This window comes from Pipra filicauda, unplaced genomic scaffold (genome assembly GCF_003945595.2).
Source record: "Pipra filicauda isolate LSUMZ 115617 unplaced genomic scaffold, ASM394559v2 scaffold35_size7292922_pilon, whole genome shotgun sequence".
NCBI lineage: Eukaryota > Metazoa > Chordata > Aves > Passeriformes > Pipridae > Pipra > Pipra filicauda.
The window spans coordinates 2,940,478-2,968,456 of record NW_024104487.1 but is presented as its reverse complement, the minus strand read 5'-3'; the positions used below and the strand labels follow the sequence as shown (position 1 = coordinate 2,968,456).

The following is a 27,979-nucleotide window of genomic DNA, read 5'->3' as shown; positions in this document are numbered from 1 at the left end:
ATGTCATTTATACTGGGCAAATACATTCTGAAGACAGAGAGCTGATTAATCCTCAGGCAGGGTTAAAATGTCCAGCTCCAGCAACTGCAGTCAAGGAAAGCCTCTTTTTCCAAGTCTGGGTTCTGCTTCCCTGCCTAGTAGTTTGCAACTGAGATTAGGCAAATGTTGTCATCAGGGAAGCTGAGGTCTTGAGTATGTACTGCAGACAATTCCAAGCTCAGCTGAGTAAAGCAGAGCTTGCTACAGTCACAGAAAGCAGAAAACAAAAGGCTCTCCCGGTGCTTCAGAAGCATCTTTTTTTCCTATACTGTAGAAGTAGAAAAAAAAGGAAATAGAATGTAATAGCAGGCCTTTCTTTAAAATAATATTTAGCCAAATGGCAACTTCCCTAAATGTAGAAAAGTATTGGTTTGAACAATTTATTGCATGATTGCATGCATTGATTACACTGCATATCTTATGTGTGTCTGAGTAACATTAGGAATTGCTTCTGATGAGGAATGCCACTAAGTTAACTGTTCACTTAGAAGTTCGTTAAGGTACTAGTGCCATTTTTTCAACTGCTCACAACTGACAACATATGCTTGACAAGTGACTTGTACAAAACACAGCTCTGAATGCAGATGAAATGACTGTCAGACCTTCAGGTGTATGGATTAGTCCCACATTTCAGAAAAATGTTGAGGCTGCCCTGAAGTTAAACCCTAAAGAAGATGCGCTTTAAAACTGTTATACACATATCAGGCATGTTATCCAGTGTCATTGTTGATATGAATGCCTGTCTTCTCATTTGGCATTTCTTGTTTCACAAGTCGCATGCACACAGTGAATCTTTCATTTTATCAAGGTACTGAACACGCACAGAAAGGAGAATAAAATAATGATTTTGTTTTCCTTAGGGGATAAATTAACAGAAAGATACTTTATCTTGCATAACTTTCCAAGCTCTTCAGAAAAGCATTTTATTGGTAATGCTACAGAGCAAAGACTTAAAAGCAGGGGAAGGGGGGAAAGAAAATAAATAGATTCTTTTATGGAAGTGTAAATGTGAAAGCATCTAAAATTTTCCTAAATGAAGAATTTTAATTGTGTCCTGACAGATTTGCCTGCATTCACGTGGAACTTGTAAACAAATTCACCTTACAGCTACTCCAGAGACAAAAGTAATAAGTAAAATATATTTGATGTTGGAAACAGAAAGGCATGAGGTAGTGAAATGCTGTGCTACAAGACTGCAGAAGAATTAAGTGTCAAAGGCTAGATAAGAGCAGTTAGGTCTAGGAGCTCCGATTTTGAGCGGATTTCCTTCCTGCAGAAACCTTTGTATAGGCATCCCTGTATATTAAATGAAATCTGTATGGGCTTTAGTTTGGTTTTGTGTTTTGTGTTTTTTGTTTGTTTTGCTACAGAGGTGGAATCATCTTCAGCAGAAAGACCGAACAGTGGCACCTTAGACAGCTCATAAACACTATGGCCTGCAGGTTTTCAGAGAACAGAATTTTGGCATCTTGGAACTGTGACACATCTTTCAAAGAAAGTTGACCATGGCTAAAGTGGAGTGAACTATTATCACACTTGTGCTGAAAATGCAGATTCGGTGGTATGATTTTTTAAAATTTTATCCCTTTTGATAAGTTGTTTTCTGAAAAAGGAAACAAGTTAAAATGATTCTTGTCTGGTATTATAAAATAACTTGACTCAACTCAAAATTACTTTTTTTTTTTTTTTTTAAATAAAGTAAATGTATCTCTGTTCAAAATCAGAAATGCAGGTTCTCATGTTGAACAATAATTTTTGTTTGGCCATGCAATAAAATATTGCTAAAATAGCTAAAATGGTATCCAGAAGATTATTTTTTTAAGAAATACTGATTGGCCTGCAGTGGTATTTTAGAGATGTTGCTTTGCTCACCCAGCTATATTTTCCAGGCTGGCACTACAGGCAAATACAGTTTTTAAGGATCCCTTGGTGTGTTGGCAGGAACTTTTTCTGCCCACACCATGCTGGGAGCTGTTCCGCAGACCTCTGCTGTGCTGGTGGGGACTGCCCACCCACTCCCACCCTCTCAGAGTGGGCAACCGCGGGGTGAGGGAGCCCCCTTTCCGCTGGAGCCCTGTGTGCCCCATCGTCAGGGCCCACAGTGGCCACCCCGGAACTGGCACCCTGGCTCAGGCCGTGCCTTCACCGAGGTCGGTGACAGCCGTGTCACCGCAGCTGGCAGCGGCGGGGCTGATCCTGAGCCTGTGGAGCACCTGCGGGGTACAGCATCCCGAGATTCCCACGCCTCCGGGGTCCGGGGAAAGGCCTTCGGGTGGGGCACCCCACACCTTGCGTTTCCCAGCTCCATCTTGTGGTGAACAAGGGTAGCCTCGTGACGGAGCAAATAATTCGTGCTGAGGAAGGGAGGACGCGGGGGTGAGGAGGGCTGAAGCTCAAGGTATTGATGCTCAGAAGCCTCCTGAGGACAAAAAGAATTCAAGCATCAAGAAAGATGGTTTGAGCCTGGTGAGGTCTCTGCTGGAGCCCAGGATCCAAAGAGGTGCTGGGGTATTTTTGTTTGGTGTTTTGTGTTGTGTTTTTTGTTTTTTTTTTTTTTTTTTTTTTTTTTTTTCCTCTTGGGTCTTTTTTTGGGTGCTAGAGCAGCTGTGGCATTCTTGGAGCAAGAGATCTTCAGCCTCTGCACAGCTCCTGCTCCTGGCTGAGCAGCCACCTGGGAGCCTCTCTGGGATGCCCTGGGACTGCTTTTTCTCCTGTCAGATGGGTGAATTCATTGTCTGCTTTCTGGGCAATGCCCAGAGCTCACTCTCTCTGCTCGTGGCTCTGCTTGTCCAGGTCCCAGGCCCACCAGAGACCGGTGCGGTGGGCTCTACAGAGGCTGGTTGCTGCCCCAGAGACACACTGCTAAAAACCCCTAGTTAATCTCTAGATGTGACAACATGGTTAAGGGCCAACAGCGATGTAAACAATAACAATGCTACGGAGAGCCCTAACGCGATGTTCACATTCTCCAGTAGCTCACGTAACTGTAGACAAGGGAATAGGCAGAACAGGAGCAGGGGTAAGAAATGGGGATGTCCTGCCCAAAACTATCCCCTGCCTTGCCCTTGCTGGTGGTTGTGATGCTTCCCCGGGGGTCCCTGACTTGCCCTCCTTATTGGTCTGAAGGGCCACCTCTGCAACATTTGTTGTATGCTTGGTGAACAGGCTCACCTCACATTTGTGCTAACATCTTTGAAAAATGACTTTGATTCTCTGAGTATACTGTTTCAGTGATTCATTCTTTATGTGCATTTACTCAGCAGATGTGAGTGGGGAAATAAGATTGATGCTAAATTTATATGTTAATTTTAATATTGAAGCTATCCTGTATTTGAAGAATAAGATCAATTCTTCAATTTCATTTCTTACGTGATATTGCATATTGTCATTACTGGAAAATAAAATTATTTCTGAATGCATACTATCTAAACTTCAATTTTAGTGGACATATAACTCTGAAGCATCATTCTTCTCCCTTCCCTTTAATAAATATCTTAATACAGTATTTTAACATTCTTACAGTAGTCTGCCATGGGAAGATAACAAAGTCTTTTCATCCTAAATGGTATTTTGTTAATGTGCTCCCTGCAGCATTCTGCACTGTCACAGGCAGATTTCATGCATGACTCAGCAACTCCCTGCAGGCTGTTGCATGCCTGCTGTAACAGGAATCTTGGTTAATAATTGTGTCCCTCACTAGAGATTGATTTCAATAATTTCCACAATAGCAGCAGTGCTTGAGAGCCATAGCCACAGCTAGTTGCCAAGTATGCCTGCATACAGGCTGAATCCTGACCTTAAGTGAAGGATCAAACCCTTAGATCACTATCAGTAACCGGATCATGTAGAGGATGGAATCATATGTACAGAAAGATTTGGCATTTATGGAGTGAGATGTACTTTAAGAAGGTCTGCTGCCAGAGACCAGGCTTTCCTGAAGCTGCAACAGAAAAAAAGTATTTACAGCACCTTGGGAGTGTGGTTTGGTACTTTATGTCTTTGCAAGCTGTGCAGGAGATTAAACTGAGATAGATAACAGGAACCTTTGCAAGATTACATCTTTGCTTTGCCCTCTAACCCAAGGAAGATTTTTCCCTGTCCTTAAGGGATAAAGTTAAGTGCTACAAGGATTTAATTGCTTTTATCTGAAAATTCTTAAAAAGCTTCAGTGCCCTGTAAATAGGAGAGCAGAACATAGTATTTACCAGAGCATATAGTATAAGATTTTGTTTCTAATTTTTTCTGTCTGAGAGAGAGGCTATAGCTTTTCAACGGCTGAACTGTGACTGCCTTCAGGAAGAAAGTTTCCCTGAAAAGCTCAGGGCAATTCTGAGATAACCCTGAGCAAGCCACTGTCACAAAAAATGTTGTGAGACCTAAGGTAAACACTGCTTCGGTTCTTTCCGTCTGTCATATTTCTGAGTCTATAGACTTCATACATTCCAACTTTCTTGTCTGCAACACCTAGACAAAACCAGAAATCTTATGATAATTACCCTTCTTTTCCCTAAAGGCAGTAAATACATGAGTCAGCAAAAGGTTGAAGAACAGGCAGGGAGGTGTGCAGGCTCAAGAGCAGCTGCTCTCTCCAAGGAAGGTGAGCACATCTGACACATCTGCCAGCAGTACACATCTCAGCTTGGGGGCTGCAGCCCCCTCAGGAGTGGGTATGTGTCACAGAAGAAAGGCAGTGTGAGAGTGAGCAGTGTGGCAGCAACATGATGGTGAAGGCACTTGTGGTAGCTGACAGAAACTTTCCCTCTCTGTTGCATGCTCAAACCCACTTTCAGAAACATCTTTCTTTGGAACGTAGTCCCTCTGCCTTGCCTGCACATTGCTGAGATGCCTTCTTGTCACAGTGAATATAAACCAGAAAGAGTGAGATAAAATTCACTATATACAGAAAAATATAAAAGAGACATTGAAATACTCAGAAATACAGAGAGACATACTTCCTTGCTACTTGTCAAATGTTGATGTTTTTGTCATTTATAAGGGCTACATGACCGATGTGACAAGGAGTGCAGAAGCAATCCTGATGGAGTATTGTACCTGAGGGAGTGCTGCAATGAAAATGTAGGTTTCTGTTTCTCAGCCTCTGCATGTTAATCTCTTGACTCACTGACTAGGAACAGGAGAGTGCTCAAAGCTGTTCATGTTGCACAGCTGGCAGCTTCCATGGTAACAGAAATCAGTGGGTTTTCACCTTCAACCTGCCTTTTGCCCTAGCAAAGTGAGGGCAGTGCTTAACGTTTAGTACAGCTACATATTATACATATTGAAAAGCAACATTTTCTCAAGAAGAACAGCTCCTAAACTACAGAAAATTATTCTGCATGGCTCCACACTTACTGCAAAACCCTCTTCAGGAAACTTTAATACCCTTCATAGATTTGGCCCAACTCACAGGCCAGCTATTACATTTTAGACTACGTGGCTTAGTCCCTAGTAAAGTTATGGTCAACTATGTGTAAGTTATGAATTTTCTTCCTTGCTCTTTCTCCCGTAGTTGCTTTTTTTTTTCTAATAGTCTGCAGAGATATAAACAAAAGGAACATTTGGCCACATGCATTTTTCTTCTTTTATCTCTATTGACAAATAGTTAATTATCAGGGACAAAGGGTTGTGGGGGAGAAGTTAATTTGTTTTGAATGTTTCCCCAAAATATAAATACAATAAAGAGCAGGTGATAATATTTCTAAGGCTTCAAAGAAAGAGGGGATTAGTTCTGCTCACTCACACATACCTCCTTCTGCTATTCTCACCTATGTTGGATGAACCCAATACAGGCATCAATCACTGCAGGCCTTGTGAACGAGTGGGAATTGGGCTGGATTTGGGGTTGTTTTGCAGAACTTTGAAACACATAATCAGGGAGGGAGGAGGGAAGGGATAATTTCTGACCTTCAATGGCTTCTGGGGAGTGGTGCTTTCCCATGCCTAAGCCTGAGCTATCAGAGTCTATGCCCACATTGCCATTGCCTTGAAAAGGGAACAGTGTGATCTATACCAGGAGTCAGGAGGTGAAAGGGGCTGGTCTCTCTGTCTGGCTGTGCTCATGCCTCACTCCTCTTCCTGAAAGTTCACCACATGAGATTTTAGCAGACTTGTGTGGTGTATATTTATGAAAAACTGTGACTAATTCCCAGGTGATTGGTATATTTTTTAACATATTAAAACTCAAGCAAACACCCTACCTGTCAAATTATTGTCTGGCATTCATATATTTCCTGATTTGGCCACCATTACTCTGTGCTGTTTTAACAGACTTCCACTTTTTCTGTTGTCCCATTGGGCTGGCAATAGGAGAAATAACTGTGGTGTTGAGTGTGGCAAGAGGCAGTACAATCACCACCATCCTGCTGGTAGTGGCTCTAGTCTGGTTCCTCACCTCCTTCACAGCACCACCTCCAGTGTTTTTACACACTTTGAGACCTGAAAGTGCAAGCCAACACCTAGTTACTATGACTTGGTCCTAATTAATCTGCAGCTGATTAAAGTTAGTGCCTGAAAGAACTCCAATTGCTTTTTTCTTTCAACAGCACCCCAAAAAAAATCACTAATGCTAAAGAACCAGTGACTCCAGTCCTTCATCCCAAGGCTCCCTTCTCCTCCTTAAATTGGAAAACTACCAGTTCAGTTGAAAATGTGAACTGTGTGTACAAGATATTTGAGAGTTCCTTGGGAAATGGGTTATACTTTCTCCTTCCAAATGTCTGGAGTTGCAACTGTCTTTGAATGCATCCCTGAGCCGAGATTACAGGAGACAGAATGAGTCGCAAATTAGTGTAACATATATTATTCAGACAGTGTAACATATGTTATTCAAACAATTACCTAAAGTAAACGCTGTCTTGCACAACATGACCTAGACATCAAAACATGGCCTCGTCTTCACATAAAATAAGGCAGTCTGGCGCTGTTTCAGCCGAATACTGGGTGGATTTATAAGGGCTAAGGAGCGATATTTCATTTGGGACGGGGACAGGAGAGAACGCGACGCTGTGACCCCGGGCTCCTCTCCCCGTCCCGGCTCGGTCCCCCTGGCCGATGGCCCCACCTAGTGTCAGCGCGGTCACGGCGCTGAGCGCCGCTGGAGCTGGATGGTGTTATGGCCGCACGACGTTATGGCTGCACATTATGACGAAGAGGGATGGGTCTGTCCTTCCCTAATTCTGCGTGGCTCTGGCAGCTCGGCTAGGGGTGCATTCGGGGTCTGCTTTGAGGGTCAGCTCAGTGCGGCGAGGAGCAGGAGGCAGGGCGGGTGTCACCAGGACTCTCTCTCCCTCGAACCTGTTTATTCAAACCTGAAGGTAGGAGGCAGGCACCACGGCAGGCACCAGCTTCTCCGCAGCCCCTGCCCGCTCCCGGTGAGCACAGAGCTCCCGCGGCGTGGTGGGAGAGCCAGCGAGTGTCCCTATGTCTTGCATGCGTATGCACGCACACAGACACACAGCTTCTCTTTGAACTCCTCTCTCACTAAAAGACGAAGATGTCAAAGGTGTTTTGCTTATCCTGTTTGGCTGTGGAAGTGGGTCCAACAAAATAAAGGAGGAATACTTGAGGAAGCCTGCCGTGGTTTAACCCTAGCTGGCCGCTAAGTAGCGTGCAGCCGCTAACTCACCCCCTGGCCCTCCCTGATAGCGGAAAAAAGTGAACCTTGAGGGTCGAGATAAGAACAGTTCAAAAATTCAAACCAAATAAAATATTATACTATCACTACTACTAGTAATGATAGTAATAACAATAATAATACTTAAAATAAAAAAAAGAGAAAAGAAAGAAAAGAAAGAAAGAAAAAGAAAGAAAGAAAGAGAGATAAAAACTAGCTCAGTTGGTTAGAAAATGGCGCTAACAACATCAGGGTCATGGGTTTGATCCCCTTACAGGCCATTTGCTTAAGAGTTGGACTTGAGGATACTTGTGGGTCCCTTCCAACTCAGAATGTTCTGTGGTTCTGTGAAACCAAAGAGGAAAAAGGGATGCACAATACAATTGGTCACCACCCACTGTCCGATGCTCAACACTCTTCTGCCAGCAGTGATTGACCCCTCCTGGACAATTTATATACTGAGTATGAAGTTGCTCTATTTATGAAATATCCCTTTGGCCAGTTCATGTCACCTGTCCCTGCTATGCTCCCTCCCATATTCTTTCATGCTTGCTTGCTAGCAGATCATGGGAACATGAAAAGTATTTAATCTAGAGTAAGAACTACTGAGCAATAACTAAAACATCACTGTGTTATCATTATTCTTCTACTAAATCCAAAACACCATACCAGCTACTGAAAAGAAAATTAACTCTAGCCCGGCTGAAACTAGGACAAATCCATATGACAAAGCTTTGAGTCATCTAGTGTATTAGTGTTTCAAGACACTTGATATTGCCTTTCTTCTTTATCATTCAAGAAACTTATTCTTTTCCTCAGTATGTAACCAAAATTTGAATTTTTTCTTCCTACTATGCAATTGAATGATGACAGTGGAGCAAAGTTAACTAGTGTCTGATCAGAAATGTCTTGCAATGTCAGTATATATGTGGGTGATGTCTACACCTGATGTCCTCTGTGCTGGACCACAAGCTGCTAGCTGCGTTTTGATATGACGATGTAGGCCTTTTCCCAATTACCTTGGTCTTGGACATTCAAGCCCCTTTTTTGCTACTTGTTGTTTTCATCTCTCTTGGTTACAGTCCATATTAGATTTTTTCAGTGTGCTCCATCAGAGGATGAACTGTAAGTCTGCCTGGAAAGTAAGACTAATGCCATCACATTTGTATCACATTCTCCAATGACAAACATCTTGTAGACAAAACAAAACATGGTAATGCCTGTGGTAATGCCTAGTGTATCTACTAGAATTAAGATTTTCCAAGACTGTCTTTCTCATCATGACAGTCACTGTTATGTCCTGTCTGTGGAGTAGTCCTCTTGATAGGCTTGAATTTAATCCTCTGTACCTTAAAAATATCGCAATTGCCCTTTTATTTGGAACATGCTAAGATATCAATTTTGAATTGAGGGACAGGTAACATGGGTTTGATTTGCTGGTGGGGTGTTTCCTGGTTTGTGAAACACTGCTTTTTCTGTTTTCTTTACTATGTATAATCAAGGTACCTGCTTGAAAAAGCCAGGCTCCTACTTGCAGTTTTTGATAGCACAGCTGAATAAGTATGAAACAGTAAGTCATGCCCTCTGTCTAAATTAGCTTTTATGTTTAGAAATATGTATGTATTAATATAAATTTTAGAAATTCAGTTTAGGCACTGCTCCTCCTGCTTGTGGACTTTTGATGCTGGGTGTGCTTGGGCTTAAATATCATGCCAAATGTCTTAGGTTCACAGGAGCAAATGCAACCATGTTATCCACACATGTTAGAATACAATTAGGACTGTGAGCTTTGGCATATCTAGTGCATTGCATGAGTGCTGCCATACGAGCCAGTAGGGGACTGAGAAATTCCCAGTGGAAGACAAGTAGTTACAGATCTGGACTAAAGAAAGCTTCAGAAAAGAAGCAGCTTGGACTCTCTGTCATCCTTTCCCCTTCACAAATTATAGCATCTAGTGAAGTAGAATGGAAAGAAAATGTGTGGCATTCAGTTATAGCGAGTCCAGAGGAGGCCTCCAAGATGGTCAGAGGGATGGAACACCTCTCCTATGAGGAAAGGCTGAGACAATTGGTTTTGTTCAGCCTGGAAGAAAGAAGGCTTCAGGGCGACCTAATTGAGGCCTTCCACTACCTGAGCCTGCAGGAAAGCTGAAGAGGAACTTTTACAAGAGCGTGTAGTGGCAGGACAAGGGGGAATGGCTTCAAACTGAAAAAGAGTAGGTTTAGATTAGATATTAAGAAAAAATTCTTTACTGTGAGGGTGGTGAGCCACTGGAATAGGTTTCCCAGAGGAGCTGGGGATGCTTTATCCTTGGAGGTGTTCAAGACCAGGTTGGATGGGGCTTTGAGCAACCTGGTCTGGTGGAAGGGGTCCCTGTGCATGGCAGAGGGGTTGGAACTAGATAATCTTTGAGGTCCCCTTCCAAACTAACCCATTCTATGATTCTATGATTCTATATTCTATATACTGTACTTTTAACTGTCTCTGTGTCTGGAGTAACTGTAGGGATTGGCCTGTCAGTGGGCAGGGAGCTGTGGAAACTGCGCGTCACCAACATTTCTTGTACATCTCTCTCCAGCTAAGCCCTCCACTCAATTAGCACAGGAATTTCCCATCACTACTACTTTTCTGCTGATTCCTATTGTAGCTCTAGATACTGGAAAAAAAGATTTAGTCCCTTCAGTAACCTCCCTGAAATATGGGAAGAATATGTCTTGGAACATTTTCCCTGCATTCAAGCAATTATCACGCACTTTAACAAATCATTAGTGTTGGCAGAGATGGCATTAATGTATAATACTTTTCATCTAATTTGCTCTGACTCTTGTGCTTTATGGTCAGGAAATAGGCAGTACAGGACGCTCATGGTGGTCTGCTCTGGCCTTGCTGCCATATTCCAGGGCCTTTATGAACCTCTTTGATGCTCAGGCCACAAGTGTTCCATGAGATAGCTGCCGTGGAGAAGTTGGTTGCCTGTCTCCAACATGCAAGATTTTGGAAGGCAGTTAGTTGCATAAGTGGATTAATTTTCTGAACTCGTGGTTCTTTCTCAGTAGATCCAACCAGTGCTCTTTCTGCACAGAGCTGCCATGGTCTGGTTTGTTTGAGTTTGAATAGGATGTTCATTTTACTTAATGATTGCTTTGCTTTATGTTTGCCTAATTCTGAGGTCTTTGGCTGATCCAGAGACCCATCAAAGCTATATTTAATAAAATAGCATTGCGTTACAGTGAAGTGAGTTCACCATGTAACACTTTTCAATGGTGCACATAAAACGAAGACTAAACAAGGACAGTTAAAACCTTGGATGTGGCCTCAAGTGAATTTCCTTATGGACTTCAGTGCTGAGTGTGGTGTTTTCTGATTTTCCCATTAACAATAACATTTTTTGGAACACATCCTCTTTCTCATTCAGTAGTGGTATTGCACTAGCGTACAACAGAAAGTGAAATTTATGTTACCCAAACTCGCTCCTTGAGATGAGTGTCAGCAGGTTAATATTGTCGTAGGGATTTTCTGCAGAACTCTGGTGTAGATTGTTTTGCCGTTAGAAGCTCTTCTCAAAATTTTTCTTCATGCTGCTTAAAGTATCTGTGTTCACACAAAATAAATCTCCCCACCTGTAAGTAAAATACTTTCTTCGTAAAATGTGGCCTGTTCTTGAACTGTCTTTCCTGTGCCTGGATTTCTGACTCTCTTTGACTTCCCTGTAGTAAAGCTGCTGCTTTGTTATTCTCAAGGTACCTCAAAAGGATAGTGCTGTGTTTATGACTGAGCATGGTTTGGACTGGTAAAAATTCTGATTCTTTGTCATGAACAACTGAAAATAAAAGTCTGGAAAATGTGATAAACAGATGTTCTGCTTGCCACAGGAGTTCCCAAGTTCTGCAGTATCTATATCCCAGAACTGTCCCTTTCTTCATATGGTCAAGGCTCTTGTTTTATTAGAGATGTGCCAAGCCATAAAGACCATTTCAGCCTCTTTAGCTGTGTCTGTTACCTTTACATGTGAGAAGCAGGAAATGACTACAGAGCACAGCGTCCTGCAAAGGATTATGATTGGACTTGCCTGCTTGCTGTTTTGGCATTGCTTGGAAGCTGCTGTAAAATTTTAGGGTTGCAGTGTGCAAGGTTCAATATAGAATGCAAGTTATTAAGATTGCACTGCTAATATTAAAGAGCTGAAGGAGCATTTGCCTGGCTGTGCAAGAATGGCTTTGCCTGAGAGCAGACTGTGAGAGGTGTTCATGGTACTCCTGATTTTGATCATTCTTGTCTGATGTACTAAGAGGTGGAAAAGTGATCTGCAGTGCTAAAGTGCCTTGCCACATGCTGATCTGGCTTCTCTGTAACAATAACAAATTGATTATACCAGCACATCTGGCTTGTCCTGGGTGTGTTATTTACGGCAGTTAAGATGCTTGAAAGGTAGACAGGCTATAATGACATGCTGTATGCTGTAGGATCTGACACAGGCCTGAAAAATATCCCTTTAGATGTTGTCATTTTTTGATTATTCCAAATTGCCTCTTAGCTTTGTTGTGGACAATGTCAACACTCCTTTTATTCATTAAAAAAAAATAAATCAGAGCAGTCCTTAAAGTATGGTTGCAGTAGAAAGATGGTTAAAAAATATATTGAAATATTCATATATTGAAAATGTTTTTGCACCCACCAAGTTACAGAGTAGCCACATTTATCTTTCAATTTAAAGTAACTTTTCTTTTTGATTGCCAGTATGACAAGATCACCAAGTAAGACGGTGCCTGTTTCACATGGTACTTGTGAATGTGCTGGCATCACTTGGGATACTAAATTGAACATAGGAGAAAGTAGGGTTGTCCACAGATTAGATTATATGACTGGGAAGACACACAAAGAAATCCCTTTCAGGGGTATGAATATTTAACTCAATCATGGTCTGTAGAGTGTAAATAATGCAATGACAGTCTGGAAGTGGTTTTGATGTTTCTTTTCTGATTGTAATCATCCATTTGACTTCACACTTTGAGGCCAGCATCAGGTCCATGGCTCTACCAGGGCCCACTCTGCTAATTATTAATTACTAACAACTGTAACTGGAATGATGAAGGGTAATCCAGTGCTTATGTTAAGAACACAAAGTTGTTGTAGGACATTTGCCAAAATCAGCACTACAGAATGGCTGCAAAATTGGTGGCTAGTGACTGATCTGCTGGAAGGTGAAGATGTCTCTTTTTTTCTTTTTTTTACTTTAGTTGTGTTGTCATACTTGCAGATTTCTGTGATGAAATTTTTAAGACTACTAGTAAGAAAACAAATATTAGTGTGTCAGTCCAGGTTTGAGGTGAAGGAGACAGCGATGGGGAATAAAGGTGTGTGCAAGGAAGGCAACTGTTCCTGAGAATCCTGAGGTTGTCATGTAATGAGAAAGGAAGATTGCACAAAAAAAAAGCGAATAGATTTGCTGTTGTCTTCTGGGGGTCACACTGCTTCCTTGGAAGAACTATGTGTGACAGGTGACCTTCTCCCACACTACTGAAGGGCAGGAAACTCCAAAGAATTTCTCCAGGGAGGCACATCATCAGGGAGCAGAGCTGAGGTTTATATGTTATTTGGTGCATAGAAGGATCACTGTGTTGGATTTGACAATGGAAAAGTTGTATTCAGCATCTCTTGCTATCATTTCTCCTGGGCTCCTTGAGAAGAGCTCAGGCTCTTTTGGAAGCTTGTGCCCCCATGCTGATTGCAGAGAGGAGAGTTTTTTTGCTGGCTGGTATGACAGCATTTCTTGGGGAGAAGGGGCTGTTGGGGCCAGAGGAAGGAAACAGACCTATGTTTTCCTCTGCCTTCTCTTCTGTGCAGGAATTTTGCTAAGAGATGTGTCTTACCCATCTCTCACCAAACTCCCTGCTCTTATCTTCTCTACTAGATAAGCTGTGGAGAGAAATTGTCTGCTTGTCCAGGCTGGTGCTTCTCTGTTTCTCACTCCCTTGAGAGATGCCTTGGAGAGACCTTTGATGTGGAATTCCCAGTGTGACCCTGGGCTGGGCTGCAGCGTCTCCCTCAGGATCTGAATGTGGGCTGGGTGTCCCTCACAGCCCCTATCAGGAATGAATTAGAATGTTTCATTCTTGTAAGTGATACTTTTTTGAGTAAACATCCCTGGGTTCCTGTGATGTGTAACTAATGGAGTGCTAAACTCTCAGGGCTGGTTTAAGACTCTGAAAGTACATGTGTTGCCGATCCATCATGTTCCTAATACTAATTAACATAGCAGGGACACAATAAAGCCCCAGAACGTGCACACACTACCCAGCTCACATTACCACTCTATAACAGTCTCTCTATTGACCTAACAAAAGCACACATTGGAAAAATGAGACGTGGTCTTTTCTGACTCAGCTAGAACTATTCAGCCAAAGAAGAGAGCTAAGGACTCTCATTTATTCTCTCATTTATTATTGCCCATTATTATTCTGATATATCATGGAACAGAGTTCTCAAATAATGTACAGTGACATTTCTACCTTTGCTGGTATCCGTGTGTGTTACCCGCTGCTGGGCAGGCAGCCTTAACGCAGGCAGAGCAGCTACTGACTTGTGGAGAGATGTCCTGGTATTGGAGGGCACATTCTGCTCCTGCAAAAGTAAAAGGAAGACCTTATTTGTTGATTTACATTTACGTTATTTGCAGTTCAGTTACAATGAAAATCTTATTGCTCTTACAATTGTCCCAGGCTTAAAGTAGTTCCTTCGCAGAAAAAGAAGAAAAAAAAAATTTTATTAAAGTTTTTTCCTGACTACATAAATATTTATTTTTAGGTCCCAGAAATATTTTCCTTTTATTGAAACACACTGACAATCCCTGCAATATGTTGCTTTTAATGTATGACAATTTCACTGAATTTCACTGATTTTAAGAGATGTGTGATGTATAGCCAAAGGAAAGCTAGAAGGAATCTGGACAGCAAGAGATTATCATGTTCATGTTCCAGTGATCCCTAATGAGACACAGGCTAGCTTTGTGGAAGTTGGGGGCAAGCTGCCATTTACTTCCACAATTTCATGGTTAGAATTTTATGGTGCCTCTGCCTGAACTCCGTAGAAGTCACTCACCAGCACCTGAAGCTGGGGTGCATCTCCTGCAGTTGCACAATATTTAGTGGGCTGACTATAGACAGTACTAGTTTAATCATTATGGCAGGAAATTCTGGTATGTTTTTGGAGTGATGTAAGTCCACCACTACAAACAACTTGGTCCTTGGGCACATTCCTTTGTGTTCTTACTTCTTGGTAAAAATTTCAGATGTGTAATTTTTTTCCTGAACCAGCCATTTTTGTCTGTCTTGCTATCATAAATGTACTTGAAAGAATTTTCTCACTGCTATTTAGAAAACGGATCTAGTGATTTATGGTTATATATATCTCCTCCAAATTGTGTATGACCCAAATCTCTAGTATGTGGTTAAACCAAACAGTATCAACTGGATGGACATTCTGGCTGAGATGTTAAATGCTTCTGTTGTGCAGTTCAGCACAGGATGGAAAACATCCCCTGCAGACCAAGAAAGCGTGCCCTAAAGATAAAACCCTTTGAATGGGAGTCAGAGAGGAGATGAGTTGTGCAGAGTAAAGTCAGCAAGGCAGTGCTGCCCCAGTCCTCTGGCACAGCAGCTCCTCTCACCTCTCTTTTGAGCTGAATAGTCAAAGAATAACCAGCAAGAAACTCTTGAAGCTCAGTGTTTTGTGGATCATACTGCCAGTGAACTGGTTGTGCAGTGCAGGCAGAATCTCTGAAAAGCACATTGCCTTCTCTTTTAAGTCAAAGTGAACTAAATATGGACCTTAACCAAACTCCCCTGCAGTTAGCACAGAAGGTTTTCTGTTGACTTCAGCAAAGCTGGTTAAAGCCCTTTACTCCTAGAGTTGGTTAATTTTATGCACTGAATGGTTTGACACTTCGCACAGTTGATATCATCTTGGATGTCCAAAGACCGCAAATTACCTAAGTGTCACAGATATTAAATCACGAAGTAGATGACAGTGTCCTTTCTATGTCATATGATCTTAGTGCAGTTTGTGGGATAATATTTTTTATTATTGCAAGTAATCATAAGAGCTGAAAAAATACCATAAGTAAAAAAGCATTTTAGAGTACAATGTATCCAATGTTCTTAATATATATATATACACACATCTGTAATATGTTAAACTCAGACTTATACCCATTTAATCTCAAGGCTTTCAATGGGGTGTCTGTATAGAATGATGGGAAAAGGTTGATTCCAGACTACTCAGTGGCCGCACCTCTAAGGAAGACTTTATGCCTTAGATTTTCACCTAGATTTGTGTTTATAATAATAAACACAGCATCAGCATTTATTAAATATATATTTATAATATATTCCACACTAGCAGTGGTCTGTCTACTGTAGGAATCACTTCATGTACTGTTTACTTTCTCTTTGATGATTTCAGAAAACAGACAAATCTGACATGTTGGGATGTGTTGAGCCACAGTGCTAAATGCCTGGTCAGAGTGGGCTCTGTCACAGGCATGACCAGGATATCTATTCCAAAAATCAAATTCAAGCCTGTCAATGAGCAGGTGCACTTCTAAGATGAAAGATGTTGAAGCAGCTCCTCTCTTCCCCTTCACAGATAAGTCAGAACAAAAAAAGACACTTCATTTCAGCTCCCTTCTGCTACAGGACAAATTCACAAGATCAGGAAGAGGCACCTACGCCTAGTGAGAGTGTTTGCAAAACCACTTAGCACTACAAACAAGAGGGCACCAAAGGCAGGGTAAGAGAAGCAGCAAATGAGATGGTCCTAAATGTCCCTTAGCACATAGATGCTGCATCCAGCTAGGGCACCATCTTCTCCTCCTGTGGTGGCAATGCCATCCCTTCAGAAGGTGACCCTGGTGTCAGCCCTTCATTTGTATTGACTCTGAGAGGAGTCAGAGTTCCCAGTGATGGCAGCTCAGACAAACAGACAAAGGTTGGAAAGAGTTAATTCATCCCTTCTTCAAGATACTTTGTCGGGATGTCGTGCTGTCCAAGTGCGGTGTACCGGAAAAATTTTCCAGGCTGTTTGGGGTACTTAAAATATCTCCAATGAAGGGTTCTACTTCCAGAGTCCTAAAGATACACATTTTTATCACTGTCCTCTGTGTGCATTCTGGTTTTCCAGATTCTCCCAGTGCTATCTCTAAATCTAGCTTCAAAAAACCTAAACAGAAGATGTATAGAAATACTAGCCAAAAATTAAGATAAAAATAATAAATAAATAATAACAATAATAAAAAGGCTTGGATTTTACTTATATAACGGCAGAAATCTCTTCCACCTCAAACATCACCTAAAATCTTGTGGAAGGGGACTCTGCACCCATAAATGCTTCCTTTTAATTATGAGAGGAATTTGAGATACATCAGCATCATATCTGCTGTATTGGGAGTACATCCCTTGCCTTTATGCTTCCTTAACTGATGTCCAAGAATCAAGTGAGGAGAGTTCTCAGTACCTGCACACACTCATGTGCCATGTAGATGGATCGCCTTGTCTGTGAAGTTATGGCACAAGCTTGTCTGATTTTCAGGATTAGTTCTCAGATAGGTAGATGGTAAAATCCTTCAGAGCGCTTAAGTGGAAATGTCAAAGTGTAGCCCACTGTGTTTTCTACATAATTTTCGGAGAGGCAAACTATCTCGCATTCACTCCAACGTGCTGTGAGTGCTGAGCAGACCCCAGTCACCTCTTTCCCCTCTACCGCCTCGGACATCTGTACGCTCCATAGTGAGCCAGAGTCTGATACTTGTATTTGCTTGGTGCAATATCACAGTCTATAAATGGTTTTACAAACTTTCCTGCTAGCAGGAGCATAACAAGCAGCCTTTAGTGTGGCCACATGTATCAATACAGCCTGAGTCTGTCGAGCTTGTTTTAACTGATATATTGCCAGATTGTGACGTTATTTTTCATGCTGACTAATACCTCAGGTCATCCTGTTAATTATGGTAAGGCTACTGAGGGACTGCAATGGTACAATCTGACTAGTTACTGCTAAGCATAGCATAGCCTACCCAAATTATTTGATTTAGCAGGGGTCTTATTGGCATTTTAAATATTTTGCATATGATTATAATGCATCCTGAGGGAAGAAAAAACCAAAACGAAACACTGCAAACCAGTTTATTAGTGAGACTCTTGCTGTTCTGCTAAAATATGGCAATTGAAAAGACAATTTACATTGCAGAAAGTTGACCTTTACTTTCCAGGACTGTAAAATAAAACCCAAAACCCCATACTTTCTGTGTCTGGTTGACATTTGAGTAAAACTGCCAGAGTGCAAACAAGCTTCAAGAAAACATCTCCAGCAAATTCTGCATTGACTCTAAAAATGTTCTTGGCTAAGTTATTTTTTAAGACCATATGTTAAAAAAAATAAAGCCCAAAACTTTACTAGAATTTATTGCAACAAGAGATTTGCCAAACTACTTAAGACATTTGGGAAGATTACAGTGAAGTACATTAGTTGCTGACTCTACAATTTGCTATGTTCACTGCTTGCATAGTGGATTCTTGATATTCATGCTGAGAGCTGATCCAATTTTCTAGTACATTTTAGCAAGAGACCTGCCAAATGTCTACCGGCTTATTAAATGCTGGCAAACCAAAGGTCAGCCTTGTTTATGAGCCACAGCAAAGCTGCTGCGGATGGCACACAAGCATTCCCCATGGCTTTTTTTTTTTAACTTAAAATTCCAGCACAGGATTGGATGGAGATGAGTTTGGACTGGTTTTGACTTGGAGTCTCTCTAGCTCTGCCCCCATGCTCCCCAGCCATAAACCGGGAGGCCACAGGAGAGGCAGTTCTAGTTCACTGAGATGTGTTTCTTTTTGCTTCCAGGCTCCTGTGCTCCTGTTTGCAGAGGTGTGGGCCAGATTGTGCCCCCTTGCTACATCCCCGATGAGCAGGCAGAGCCTTCAGCTGCAGAAGGCAAACCTGTCCTTCCTTTAGAGTCCATTCCTCCCTCCTCTGTGGGAGTTCATCCCTTCGACTGCCAGGGTGAAAAGGATTGTAAATGGAAAAATCTGCTGAACCCTGTGCTCAATCCAAAATTGTCTATGTCCATGGGAAACATTTTGTTGATGACTCTGGACTTCCTGTCAGACTTTCACTGTGTCTGAAGTGACAAGTCTCACCTGTTCACCATTACCGCTTTGATATCATTCCAGTTTTGTATGACTGAAGATTATCCTGATACAATAAGCAAGTCTTTCTATAAAGAGGCTAACCCTTGCCCTCCTTGACAAAGCAAACATTCTTAAAAAGGCAGTGGTATCATTGTCACATTCAGTAAAATTTTCTTCTATGTTACACTGTAGCGAACACATTACCTCAACATTTCTTACATCCTTATAATATGTATTTATTATATTTATGTGACTGGCACATAGAATATAGAAATAGAAAAATCTCTGACTCCATACCTACAAATATGTTAGGCAGCAATGTATTTAAAAAGTAAAAAATTAAATGCTTGTTTAAAACAGAATATACTCCTTTCCCACCCCCAACAACCCAGACTTACTTGTTTTAAAACATTCTGTGGTACTATCAGTTCAGAAAGGCCCATGCCACGGATAAAAATCGTATTCAGTTTTGCTTTACAAGAGACAGAGGGAGATGAATGTAGAAGAAAAAAATCCACATTTTTATGGAAGTAAACTGCAAAGGAAATCATGGTTTGTACTGATTGGGTAATACCGGAAAAGGTGATTTTTTTTTTTTTTTTTAAATTTTTTTTTTTAAATTCCCTTTTCCTCCACGAAAATCTCAACGTCTTCGCTGGAGCAAATATACAGTAGCTTTATGTTTTGCAGAGGAAACCCCTTCTGTCCGGGCCCGATGCTGGGCTGGATCCCTCCGTTATGGGGCCCCGGCCCCGCCGGTGGGATCCCTGGTCGGGCATCCGGACCACAGGGGCGGGGAAAGAGAGGGCGGCGGGAGGGGCGCAGGCAGGAGCAATTTGTTTCAGATTAAACGGTAACATCTCTGACCTAACAATTGGCGGCGATCTCCCGCGTTTGTCATTGCAATCTGCCCTCGACGGCGCAAGGAGAGGGCAGGATCAAAGCATTCCTCCGAGGAAATTGCACCCGGGGTTGCCGTTTGGTTAGCCTGCCCTAACCTCGCTAATAAATTTCCCGTGAGGAAGGGAGGGCTGGGGAGGCGGGATTGTGGCACTTGCAGCTGCACCTGCACCTGCCCGGACGGCAGAGCCATGATGCAAAGCAGGGCCCAGCGCCTGGGGAAGGCGAGAGTGCAGCCTTTGTAGTGTCCCGGGGCTGCTCCTCCACCCCGAGGGACAGGGCGCTGCTACAAATGGCACAGCCCCCGCCGCTACCTGCCCGGCCTGAGGACCCATCCCCGGCCCCCATCGGTGTTTCCACACCTCCACCCCGCCTTGGGCAGCGAGGCTGCCGGTGGCAGCATCACACCTCCTCCATCTCACCTCGGGCAGTGCGGCTCCCGGGGGGACTCCCACGGCAACGCACGGGCCGGGGGGGAGGCAAGGCGAGGGGGCGCGGTGGAGGCTCTGAAGGAGTCCCGGAGCATATCAGCAGCCCTGCCCTCGGGTCTCGGCCCCGGGCCCCACAGGCACCGGGGCTGACGCGGCTACGGGGCGCTGAGCGGGGAGCGCTGTGCGGGGCAGGTGGATGCACAGCTTCACATCGCAGGCTTCAGTGCCTCCCCTCTCAAGGAAATCAGCGCCTTTCCGAGCGCGGCGGTGCCTCTGCCCATGTCGGCTCACAGCGGGCACGGCTGACACCGCGGACCAAAGCGGAGGACTGAGTGGGAGCAGAGGTCCTTGAGGCCCAAGAGTGGGAGCAGCTCTCCTGCTTCTCATTCCACGGGTGCGTGCCGCCGGACAACGGCAGAAGCACCTCTCCTTCCCGGCGGGAGAGCAGGGAGTGGCGAGAGGGGAGCGCAAATGCGCTGAGAAGCCGAGCGCAAACAACAGGAGCAGAAGAAAGTTATACAAACACGCTTTAAAATCATGGCTGAGTTTCGCAGCTCCCTGTGGATAAAGTAAACAGGAGGCGAACTGTTTTGTAATTTACTCCAGCGGCCGGCAGAATTGTACTTTGTAATTTGGTGTCGGTTTACAGACAAAGGAGACTTCTGTTTCCTAACCTAGCAGGTCCTTTGTCATGCTTGTACCTTTTAAGAGGGACCCCAAGGGAGAAAGTGGAATTCCTTGGGTATTTGCCTTTTAGTCATGCTTGTAAGTCAAACAGTAGCCAGGCTCTCCTTTGGGATGAATAATACCTGCCGTCGGAGGATGCTTTTCTTTCTCCCCGCTCTCCCGACGGTGCGGTCCCGAGAAGGAAAAACTGTCCTTGAGGACAAACTCTCCTTCCCTCCTCGCAGGTGCCCGTAGCCCGCGGGGCTAAAGGAAGGGCTGGTGCCGTGTCCGGGCTGTGGTGGAGCTGTGAGCTCCGGGCCGCGAGCGGGCGGCGAACCCTCACGGCGCCGCCTGAGCCACTCGCCCGCTGGCCTCTGTCCCGAAGGGCTGCAAGAGCAGGGATTTTCCATGCCGAACCGGTGGCCGGCAGCTGGTCCATGTGCTTACCGTGAGTGGATGCCCGTGTTTATTATATACATGAATATTATCAGTATTTATTATACACACGCGAGTCTCAGGGAAATAACAAAATATTTTCCCTTTTCGGAATTTAGTTTTGGCCGTATGTTCTGCATATCGTTAGTTTTCGATCAGCATGCACTGGTGGGAAATGGATACTCTCTGGCATGCCTGTATTTTTTGGATTTTCTGGGCATACTCCGTTTAAATTCACCAGCTTTCCCCTGCCCGGCGCTGAACGCGGCCGAGGTGTATTTTGTCCACTTCTGCCCATTTGGAATTCCTATTTTCAGCTACGGAAGCACGGAGCTCCAGCACGGTGGCACGACTGAGACTTTGTGGGTCACAATTTCGATCGCTCCCTGACTGGGGAGACAAGGGACATTACTCAGTTTCCGAAGAGCAGCGTCTATCAGGAAGCGGCGGGTTGAAACTTAGTGGTCGGTGGAAAACGCCACTGAGGAGAGGGGATGCTAAAAAATAAACGAAAATTTTTCCTCGCCTTAATGCCCCAAAGAGAAGGATTTCATTGCATTTTCACACTCGGAAAAAAAGCCGTTGCCACGAGTACCTTCCACCCGCGGGGCAAGCAACGCGAACGACCGCAAACGAAAAACGCGGTGGCTGCTTCAAGCTTTCAAACCCGCGCCCCCGGCCCGCTCCCCGCTTAGGGGGGCACTGCTCGCCCGTGGCGCGGGTTTCTTAGCTCTCACAATCGAACACTTTACAGTCTTTTCTCCCTTCCTTGCCCTTCCCACTCCTTTTTCTCCCCAAAACGAAAGCCCACCCTCCACCCCCGTTTCCCACCCGGCGCGGCCGCCCCCGCGCCCTCCGCGCGCCCGCACCCACGAGCGGGCGGCCGGCTCGCGCGCGAGGGGGCGGGGCCTCGGCGGCGCAGGCCAATGGGAACGGCGGCCGCGAGGCGGGCGGCCAATGGGCGGCGCGGGCGGCGGCGGCGGGCGCTGATAACGCGGCGGGGCGGCGGCGGCGGGCGCTGCTCCTCGGGGCGGGCGGGGGCCGCGTCGGTGCCAGTGCCGTCCCGGGCCCGGAGGCGGAGGGCGCGCACCCACAGCCGGGCACGGCACAGACCCGCCGCACCGCGACATAGCTATCCCCTGACGGCTGTCGGGGAGCCTGGCAGTCCCCAGGTGCGCGGATCGGGAGTCCCGTGCCTCCGGGCGGTCTTAGCCAGCGGCACCTAGCGAACTGCGGAAGCGGGGGGGCTGCGTGCTGCCTGCACCACCTGCCTTCGGTAAGTGCAGTGGGCAGGAGGAGGGACGGGGAGGTCGTGTGGGAGAAGGTGGGGGTCCGAGGGCGCAGCTTCCACAGAGAGCTCCAGGAGCCCACACTGCCCCTGTGTACCGGAGCGGACAGCGGCGTGGTGTCAAGCCCACCTGTCCTCTACCTGTCTCCCAAGTCTGAACGCAGCTGGCAGGAGGGTTGTCAGTGTCCTGTTTTAAGCAGGCCCCTGTCAAGACCTGACATACTCTCAGCCCTGTGGCGCTGGACATTGCCCTGGGGCCGTGCCTCCCGCATCCTCCGCCGCTGGAGACGAGCTCCTGCCTGCGGCGGGCGAGTGTAGTTCCCCGGCGAGCTGGGGCGGGCGCGGGGGAAGGCGTCCGTCGTGACTAAACCGAGTCTTCTGTGGGACACGGGCAAGAGACTCAAGCAGGCAGTAAGGGGGAAGATGATATTCCAAGCAGGCTTTGCTGTGACTTCGCGACGGGGGCGCATCTCGGCGGGGCTGCCAGCGGGCACCTCGGAAGCCGAGTGTGCCCTGGCTGCCGTTCGACCGCGGGGGCGGGAGGCCTGACCCCTCTCTTGCAGCTGTGCCGCTGAAGAGCCATGGCTGAAGGACGCGCCGCCGCCGACTGGGAGATCGACGTGGAGAGCCTGGAGGGGGAGCCGGGCGAGCCACCGGGCGCGCCGCGCAGCAGCACCGGCCTGGAGGAGGAAGAGGAAGAGGAGGAAGGCGAGGAGGCTGCGGCGGCTCCGCGGCGGGGCGAGCCTCGGAAGCTGAGCCGCACGCCCAAATGCGCCCGGTGCCGCAACCACGGCGTGGTGTCGTGCCTGAAGGGACACAAACGTTTCTGCCGGTGGCGCGACTGCCAGTGCGCCAACTGCCTGCTGGTGGTGGAGCGGCAGCGCGTCATGGCCGCCCAGGTGGCGCTCCGACGGCAGCAGGCCACCGAGGTGAGGGGGCACGGGACGGGATGGGACGGGACTGGACGGGACGAGACGGGACGGGCGGTCCTGCTCTGACGGCGCCGCCTGATCGCTCTCCTAGGACAAGAAGGGGCTGACGGGGAAGCAGGCGAGCCTGGAGCGCAAAGCTGTCTACCAGAGGCACGTCAGAACGCCCAGCCTCTTGGCCAAGAGCATCCTGGAAGGTAAGCACTTCCCCCATCCCTCCACGGGCTGCCCTCAGCCCTCCGGCACCCGTTCTGCCCCTGTAAGACCCGCACCTCCAGTCCGAGGCGCGTCTGCTGCGGGACGCGCGTGAAATGCGGCGTCATTCCCGAAACAGGCGTTAAAGCGCGTCCCGCTACCAGTGCCGGGCGGCGGAGGATCCTGCCCTTCGAGGCCGGAATCAGTGTGGCAGAATTTCAGTTCTTTGCCCCCTCCGCCCAAAATGATGCTTGAAATGCTAGCAACGGTAGTTTGAAATTTGAGAGTTACTGTTACAAGCCGACATTCTTTTTACATGACTACCCAGTAGCGTTCTGCAGTGCACGGCAATTTATTCACAGGGTCATTTATTCACGAGTGTTTTTATGAGCAAATGAGTAAATCGATGATTTTTTTTTCTTTTGATCTGAATGCCTAACACAGCAACACCGTTTGCAACATTATCAATAGTAAGATATGCATAATAGGGTGCTCAATTTTTTTTCCCTGTCCAAAGTGTTAACTGTGGAAGAATGATATTTTAAAGATGAAAATTTTATTGAGATGGTATATTTTTTGTTCCCCACTTCCTTTTGGGATCGTGCACAAATTTATTTCTATGTCTGCTTTAATTACTTTCCAAACTGTAGGCCTGTAAAGCACTTCTCAAATCCACTTTTTTTTCCAAAATAGAAAACTCTTTTCTTTGCCTGTGCAAGCTCAATTAAAATTTTGTCTTCTTAGAAACCTCTAACTTTTGTCTATAGTTCACTCTTTTGAAAACTCTTCTGTATTCTTTCCTCTGATCTGTTTTGACTATCTTTTTCTTTTCTCCTAGTTTTCCTTGGAATTTTCTACCATCTGTAGCAATATCTGTACATAGTCATTCATCTTTAGAAAATAAAAAAGATGTCAGCTGTAGGTACAGATATCTTCCTTGGGAAAACTGTGTAAGAGGAATAGGAGTGAAAACAGGTAAAACCCTGTTCTCCTTACTCATGTAAGTAGTTCCATCAATTCAATGAGATTACTTGTCTGGGTAGAGCAAACAGGATTGGACTCTATCTGCTATATTAAATGAATCCAAGTAGCTTGGTAATTGAATACACTGGAAAATGGATTTCTATGTTTTATCTTAGTTTTCTTTTAGTTCTGAAGAAATAAAATATTTGAATGCTTTCCGTATGTGTTAAAAGTGAATGGCTATCTCCTTAAGCTGTGAGATGGAATACCAGTCATAACACAGCAGGGCTTTGCCTTTTTCTTTTTTTTCCCGCTGCCCCTAATATGTTCTTTTGGAAAGACTTTTTAAAAAGTTACTAATCAGTAAGCTTTGAAGGATACTACATGTGTCAGAGGAGCAGGGCTTGCTTATCTGCATCGAGGAACTTGTACTGAACGTGCCTGTTGGTAGATTGCTAAGCCTCTGTGTCACGGTGACTTCTGTGGGAGCTGATGGTGTCCAGGGTCTGCAGCGAGTACTCAGCACCTAGTGGGACTGGTTCCAAATGGAGCTCCTGTACAAACATAGCTTTCATGTTTTTCTTATGTGGCTTCATTCCTAATGCTGTTTTGTTGTTTTAGGTTACCGTCCTATTCCAACAGACCCTTACCTGAGAGGGAATTCACCCTTGCCACCCCCTGTCAGTGACAGGATGAGAAAGAGACGGGCTTTTGCTGATAAAGAGTTGGAGAACATTATGCTAGAGAGAGAGTATAAAGAGAGAGAGATGATGGAAGCTACACAAGCAGCTGCCCTTTTTCTCCCTAACCGCATAGTCCGTGGAGCTGAGTACAACTCATATAAAACAGCCTTCAACACTATTCAAGTTGATGGTCCAAACAAGGAGTTTTGCAATTTTTTACCAACCTGCCTTGATCTAACGATGCAGTATTCAGGATCCAGCAACATGGAGCTAATTTCTTCAAATGTCAGTGTAGCTACTTCCTACAGGCAGTATCCCCTGCCTTCTAGGTTCTTAGTGTGGCCAAAATGTGGCCCCATTAGCGATGCTCTTCTCTACCAGCAATGCCTGTTAAATGCTAGTACTGTCCAAGCTCTCAAACCTGGGGCAGGTTGGGATGCCAAAGTCTCACAAAGTCAAGACTGTCCAAACACTGAGCATGACATCATGCCTCCGAAACTGGAAAATTCACTTATTCTGACTCACACGCAAGACATTCAGCAGTCACGTAATGAAATACTTTGCCTTCCTCAGGAAGCTCGGGAGAGGTCAGCTTTCTCTCCTCCAAAAAGGACTTTCTCGCAGATTTCTGATAAGGATTCTCTGTCTTCTCAGGAGCAGGTATTAAGCAAGATAAGCAAAAGCAGTACCAAACCTCCTGCCCCGCTCAAATACAGCCCATTTCAGTCACTGTTCCAGCAGACATTTTCTGACAGATCAGGAGCAGAGTTAAGAACATCATTTGTGAAAGAGACTTTTGAAGATGCTTCTAAGAAATACAGAGAGTGTGCTGTTAAAGAGAACCAAAAGTACAAGTTTACCGTAGACAAATGTGCAAAAGACTTCTTTGGGGCCACAACAAAACTTTCAACAACTGAACCACTGTCATTTTCAGTTGAATCCATCCTTAAATGACCTTCTTGTGCAGGTACTAATGTCTCTCAATGAATAAACTATACCTTCAGAGTAGAGAGTAAGTTTTGCCTTCTGCCAAATTGCCACTGCCTGCCTTATCTCTTAAAAGATTTTTAAAGATGAATTTCTGCTGTAAATGGTAATTCCTTCTTTTATCTCAAAATTATATACATAAATATGCATGTTTTCTGAAAAAAAAAATTCAATTTTTAAAAATTAAAACCACATGTATAGATTGGTAAGTGTTGTTATTTTAAGCAGCACTGCAAACCATTCAATAAAATGAGTTTACTTATAAGCATAGACTGATCTCTGTCTTGTCTCTAGCGTCTCATGGGGAAGTATGTCCTACTTTCAGAATATGCTTTTTATTTTATCTGCCGTTATAAATGTACTTACTGTGGTTAGTACTTACTTGCATTGCTGTGGTAAATGGTCATTTTTGCTCTGCACACCCAATAACTATGAGAAGAGGTAATAACTGTGCATGTAAGCTAGTGTGAATTCCAAAGACTTTTTATTTATTTAAGTGGTGTTTGGATCAGATTTCATATGCTGTTCTTATTTTTAAAGGGGAGTGCGTGCTAGTGTAAAAGAGTAGTCTATTCCACACCTCTCTGTAAAAACTTCTGCTTCTAAAGCAGCAGAGTTACCACATTGGTTTTGAGGGGAATGGCTCTAGTGAGCTTTTGGATAAAAAGTCAGCATTTTTTAAAGTTCGATTTTTGACTGAAAAGTCTGCTTTTTAAAATTAGTTGTTAAATTTATTTTTTTTTTTTATGTTCAACTCACTTTACTTTGGGTTTCTACCACCTCAAATACTTCCTTTCTGAAAACATTTCACCCTTGACCAGCAAGAGCCTGAGATTCTTGTTTTTGGTAATTGAAATGACCTTTAGGCTATAAAAAGGTTGCACAGAATCATCACTGCTAATAAGAAATCAAGTGATGATCTCTCAGTTTTATAATTCTATGTCCTTGTGCAGGCATGGCAGAAATAAAGGAGAGTAACCTCTAGAATTTATCCAAGAACCTGAAATAGGGTATAGCCTCAGGGTTATAGGAAAAAGCCAGATCTCAATATGACAGAGCTTGAAGCTTTCTAAATTAATGACTTTGTAAGTTTTCCCCTTTCCTTTAATGCTAACACAGCGAGTGCTAACCTGTAATCCTGTGGTTACCATCCTTCCTTAATATTTTAATCCTGCAGACAGTGCTCATCCAGCTGAAAGCAGCTGTGGTTTGTTCTTAATTTTTATGGTTTTCTAAGGACAATTTCTGTTTGGTATTTTTAAGCAGAATGTAATATTTTCTAATTTTATTACATTCCTTGCATGGATTAAATACTTATTTTACCTGTGAATTCCTGATTCTGTAACTATCTCTCAGTGTTTAGTGTTCCTATTGGGAGTGGTGGTGCAGAATAGCAGGACCCTTTTCACGAATGGGCGGAGTTGTTCGTCCTGAGTGTTTTTCTAAGACACTCTGTTAAACCAAGAGACAGGTTGGAGAAAAAACATTTTATGTAACATGTAATTTTTTACATAACACATCTTACAAAGCACACAAAAATGTTATATCAGGACTGTAAAAAATTGTAATTTAAAAGAATCTTGGGCACCGGCAACAGTTTCACTTTTCAAAAGCATTCATACTAACCAGATTTTTCTTAGTGAAAAACAGGTTTCAAATGCAGTGAG

At 44.5% G+C, this 27,979-nt stretch overlaps 1 protein-coding gene and 2 long non-coding RNA genes across 5 annotated transcripts; 2 read left to right on the top strand and 1 right to left on the bottom strand.

Moving 5' to 3' along the window:
* Window positions 1-2: 2 nt before the first annotated feature.
* Window positions 3-7,120, bottom strand: LOC113981980. Of its 3 annotated transcripts, none has more exons than XR_005564753.1 (3): window positions 6,877-7,120; window positions 6,237-6,474; window positions 3-307 (listed from the first exon to the last, which is right to left on the bottom strand). It is a non-coding gene; the product is annotated as an uncharacterized LOC113981980 (long non-coding RNA). The 3 variants fall into 3 exon arrangements; XR_003538593.2 differs by lacking the exon at window positions 3-307 and adding an exon at window positions 2,374-2,458; XR_003538592.2 differs by lacking the exon at window positions 3-307 and adding an exon at window positions 4,149-4,503 and having other exon boundaries at window positions 6,877-7,119.
* A 143-nt stretch (window positions 7,121-7,263) lies between these two features.
* On the top strand, window positions 7,264-18,990 carry LOC113981981. The gene is made up of 3 exons (XR_003538594.2): window positions 7,264-7,352; window positions 16,296-16,439; window positions 18,549-18,990. It is a non-coding gene; the product is annotated as an uncharacterized LOC113981981 (long non-coding RNA).
* Window positions 18,991-22,292: 3,302 nt separating this feature from the next.
* Window positions 22,293-26,580, top strand: DMRT2 (doublesex and mab-3 related transcription factor 2). Its single transcript, XM_027752180.2, has 4 exons — window positions 22,293-22,543; window positions 23,119-23,484; window positions 23,579-23,681; window positions 25,264-26,580. The coding sequence occupies exons 2-4, from the start codon at window positions 23,137-23,139 to the stop codon at window positions 26,277-26,279; spliced, it is 1,467 nt and encodes a 488-aa protein (XP_027607981.1). The 5' UTR covers window positions 22,293-22,543; window positions 23,119-23,136; the 3' UTR covers window positions 26,280-26,580.
* Window positions 26,581-27,979: the final 1,399 nt, after the last annotated feature.

Excerpts from the sequence above, each read along its gene's own strand:
- DMRT2 (XM_027752180.2), top strand. The coding sequence starts at position 23,137 with ATGGCTGAAGGACGCGCCGCCGCCGACTGGGAGATCGACGTGGAGAGC. Across the intron at positions 23,485-23,578 it reads GACGGCAGCAGGCCACCGAG|GACAAGAAGGGGCTGACGGG; the intron begins GTGAGGGGGCAC and ends TCGCTCTCCTAG. Across the intron at positions 23,682-25,263 it reads GGCCAAGAGCATCCTGGAAG|GTTACCGTCCTATTCCAACA; the intron begins GTAAGCACTTCC and ends TTGTTGTTTTAG.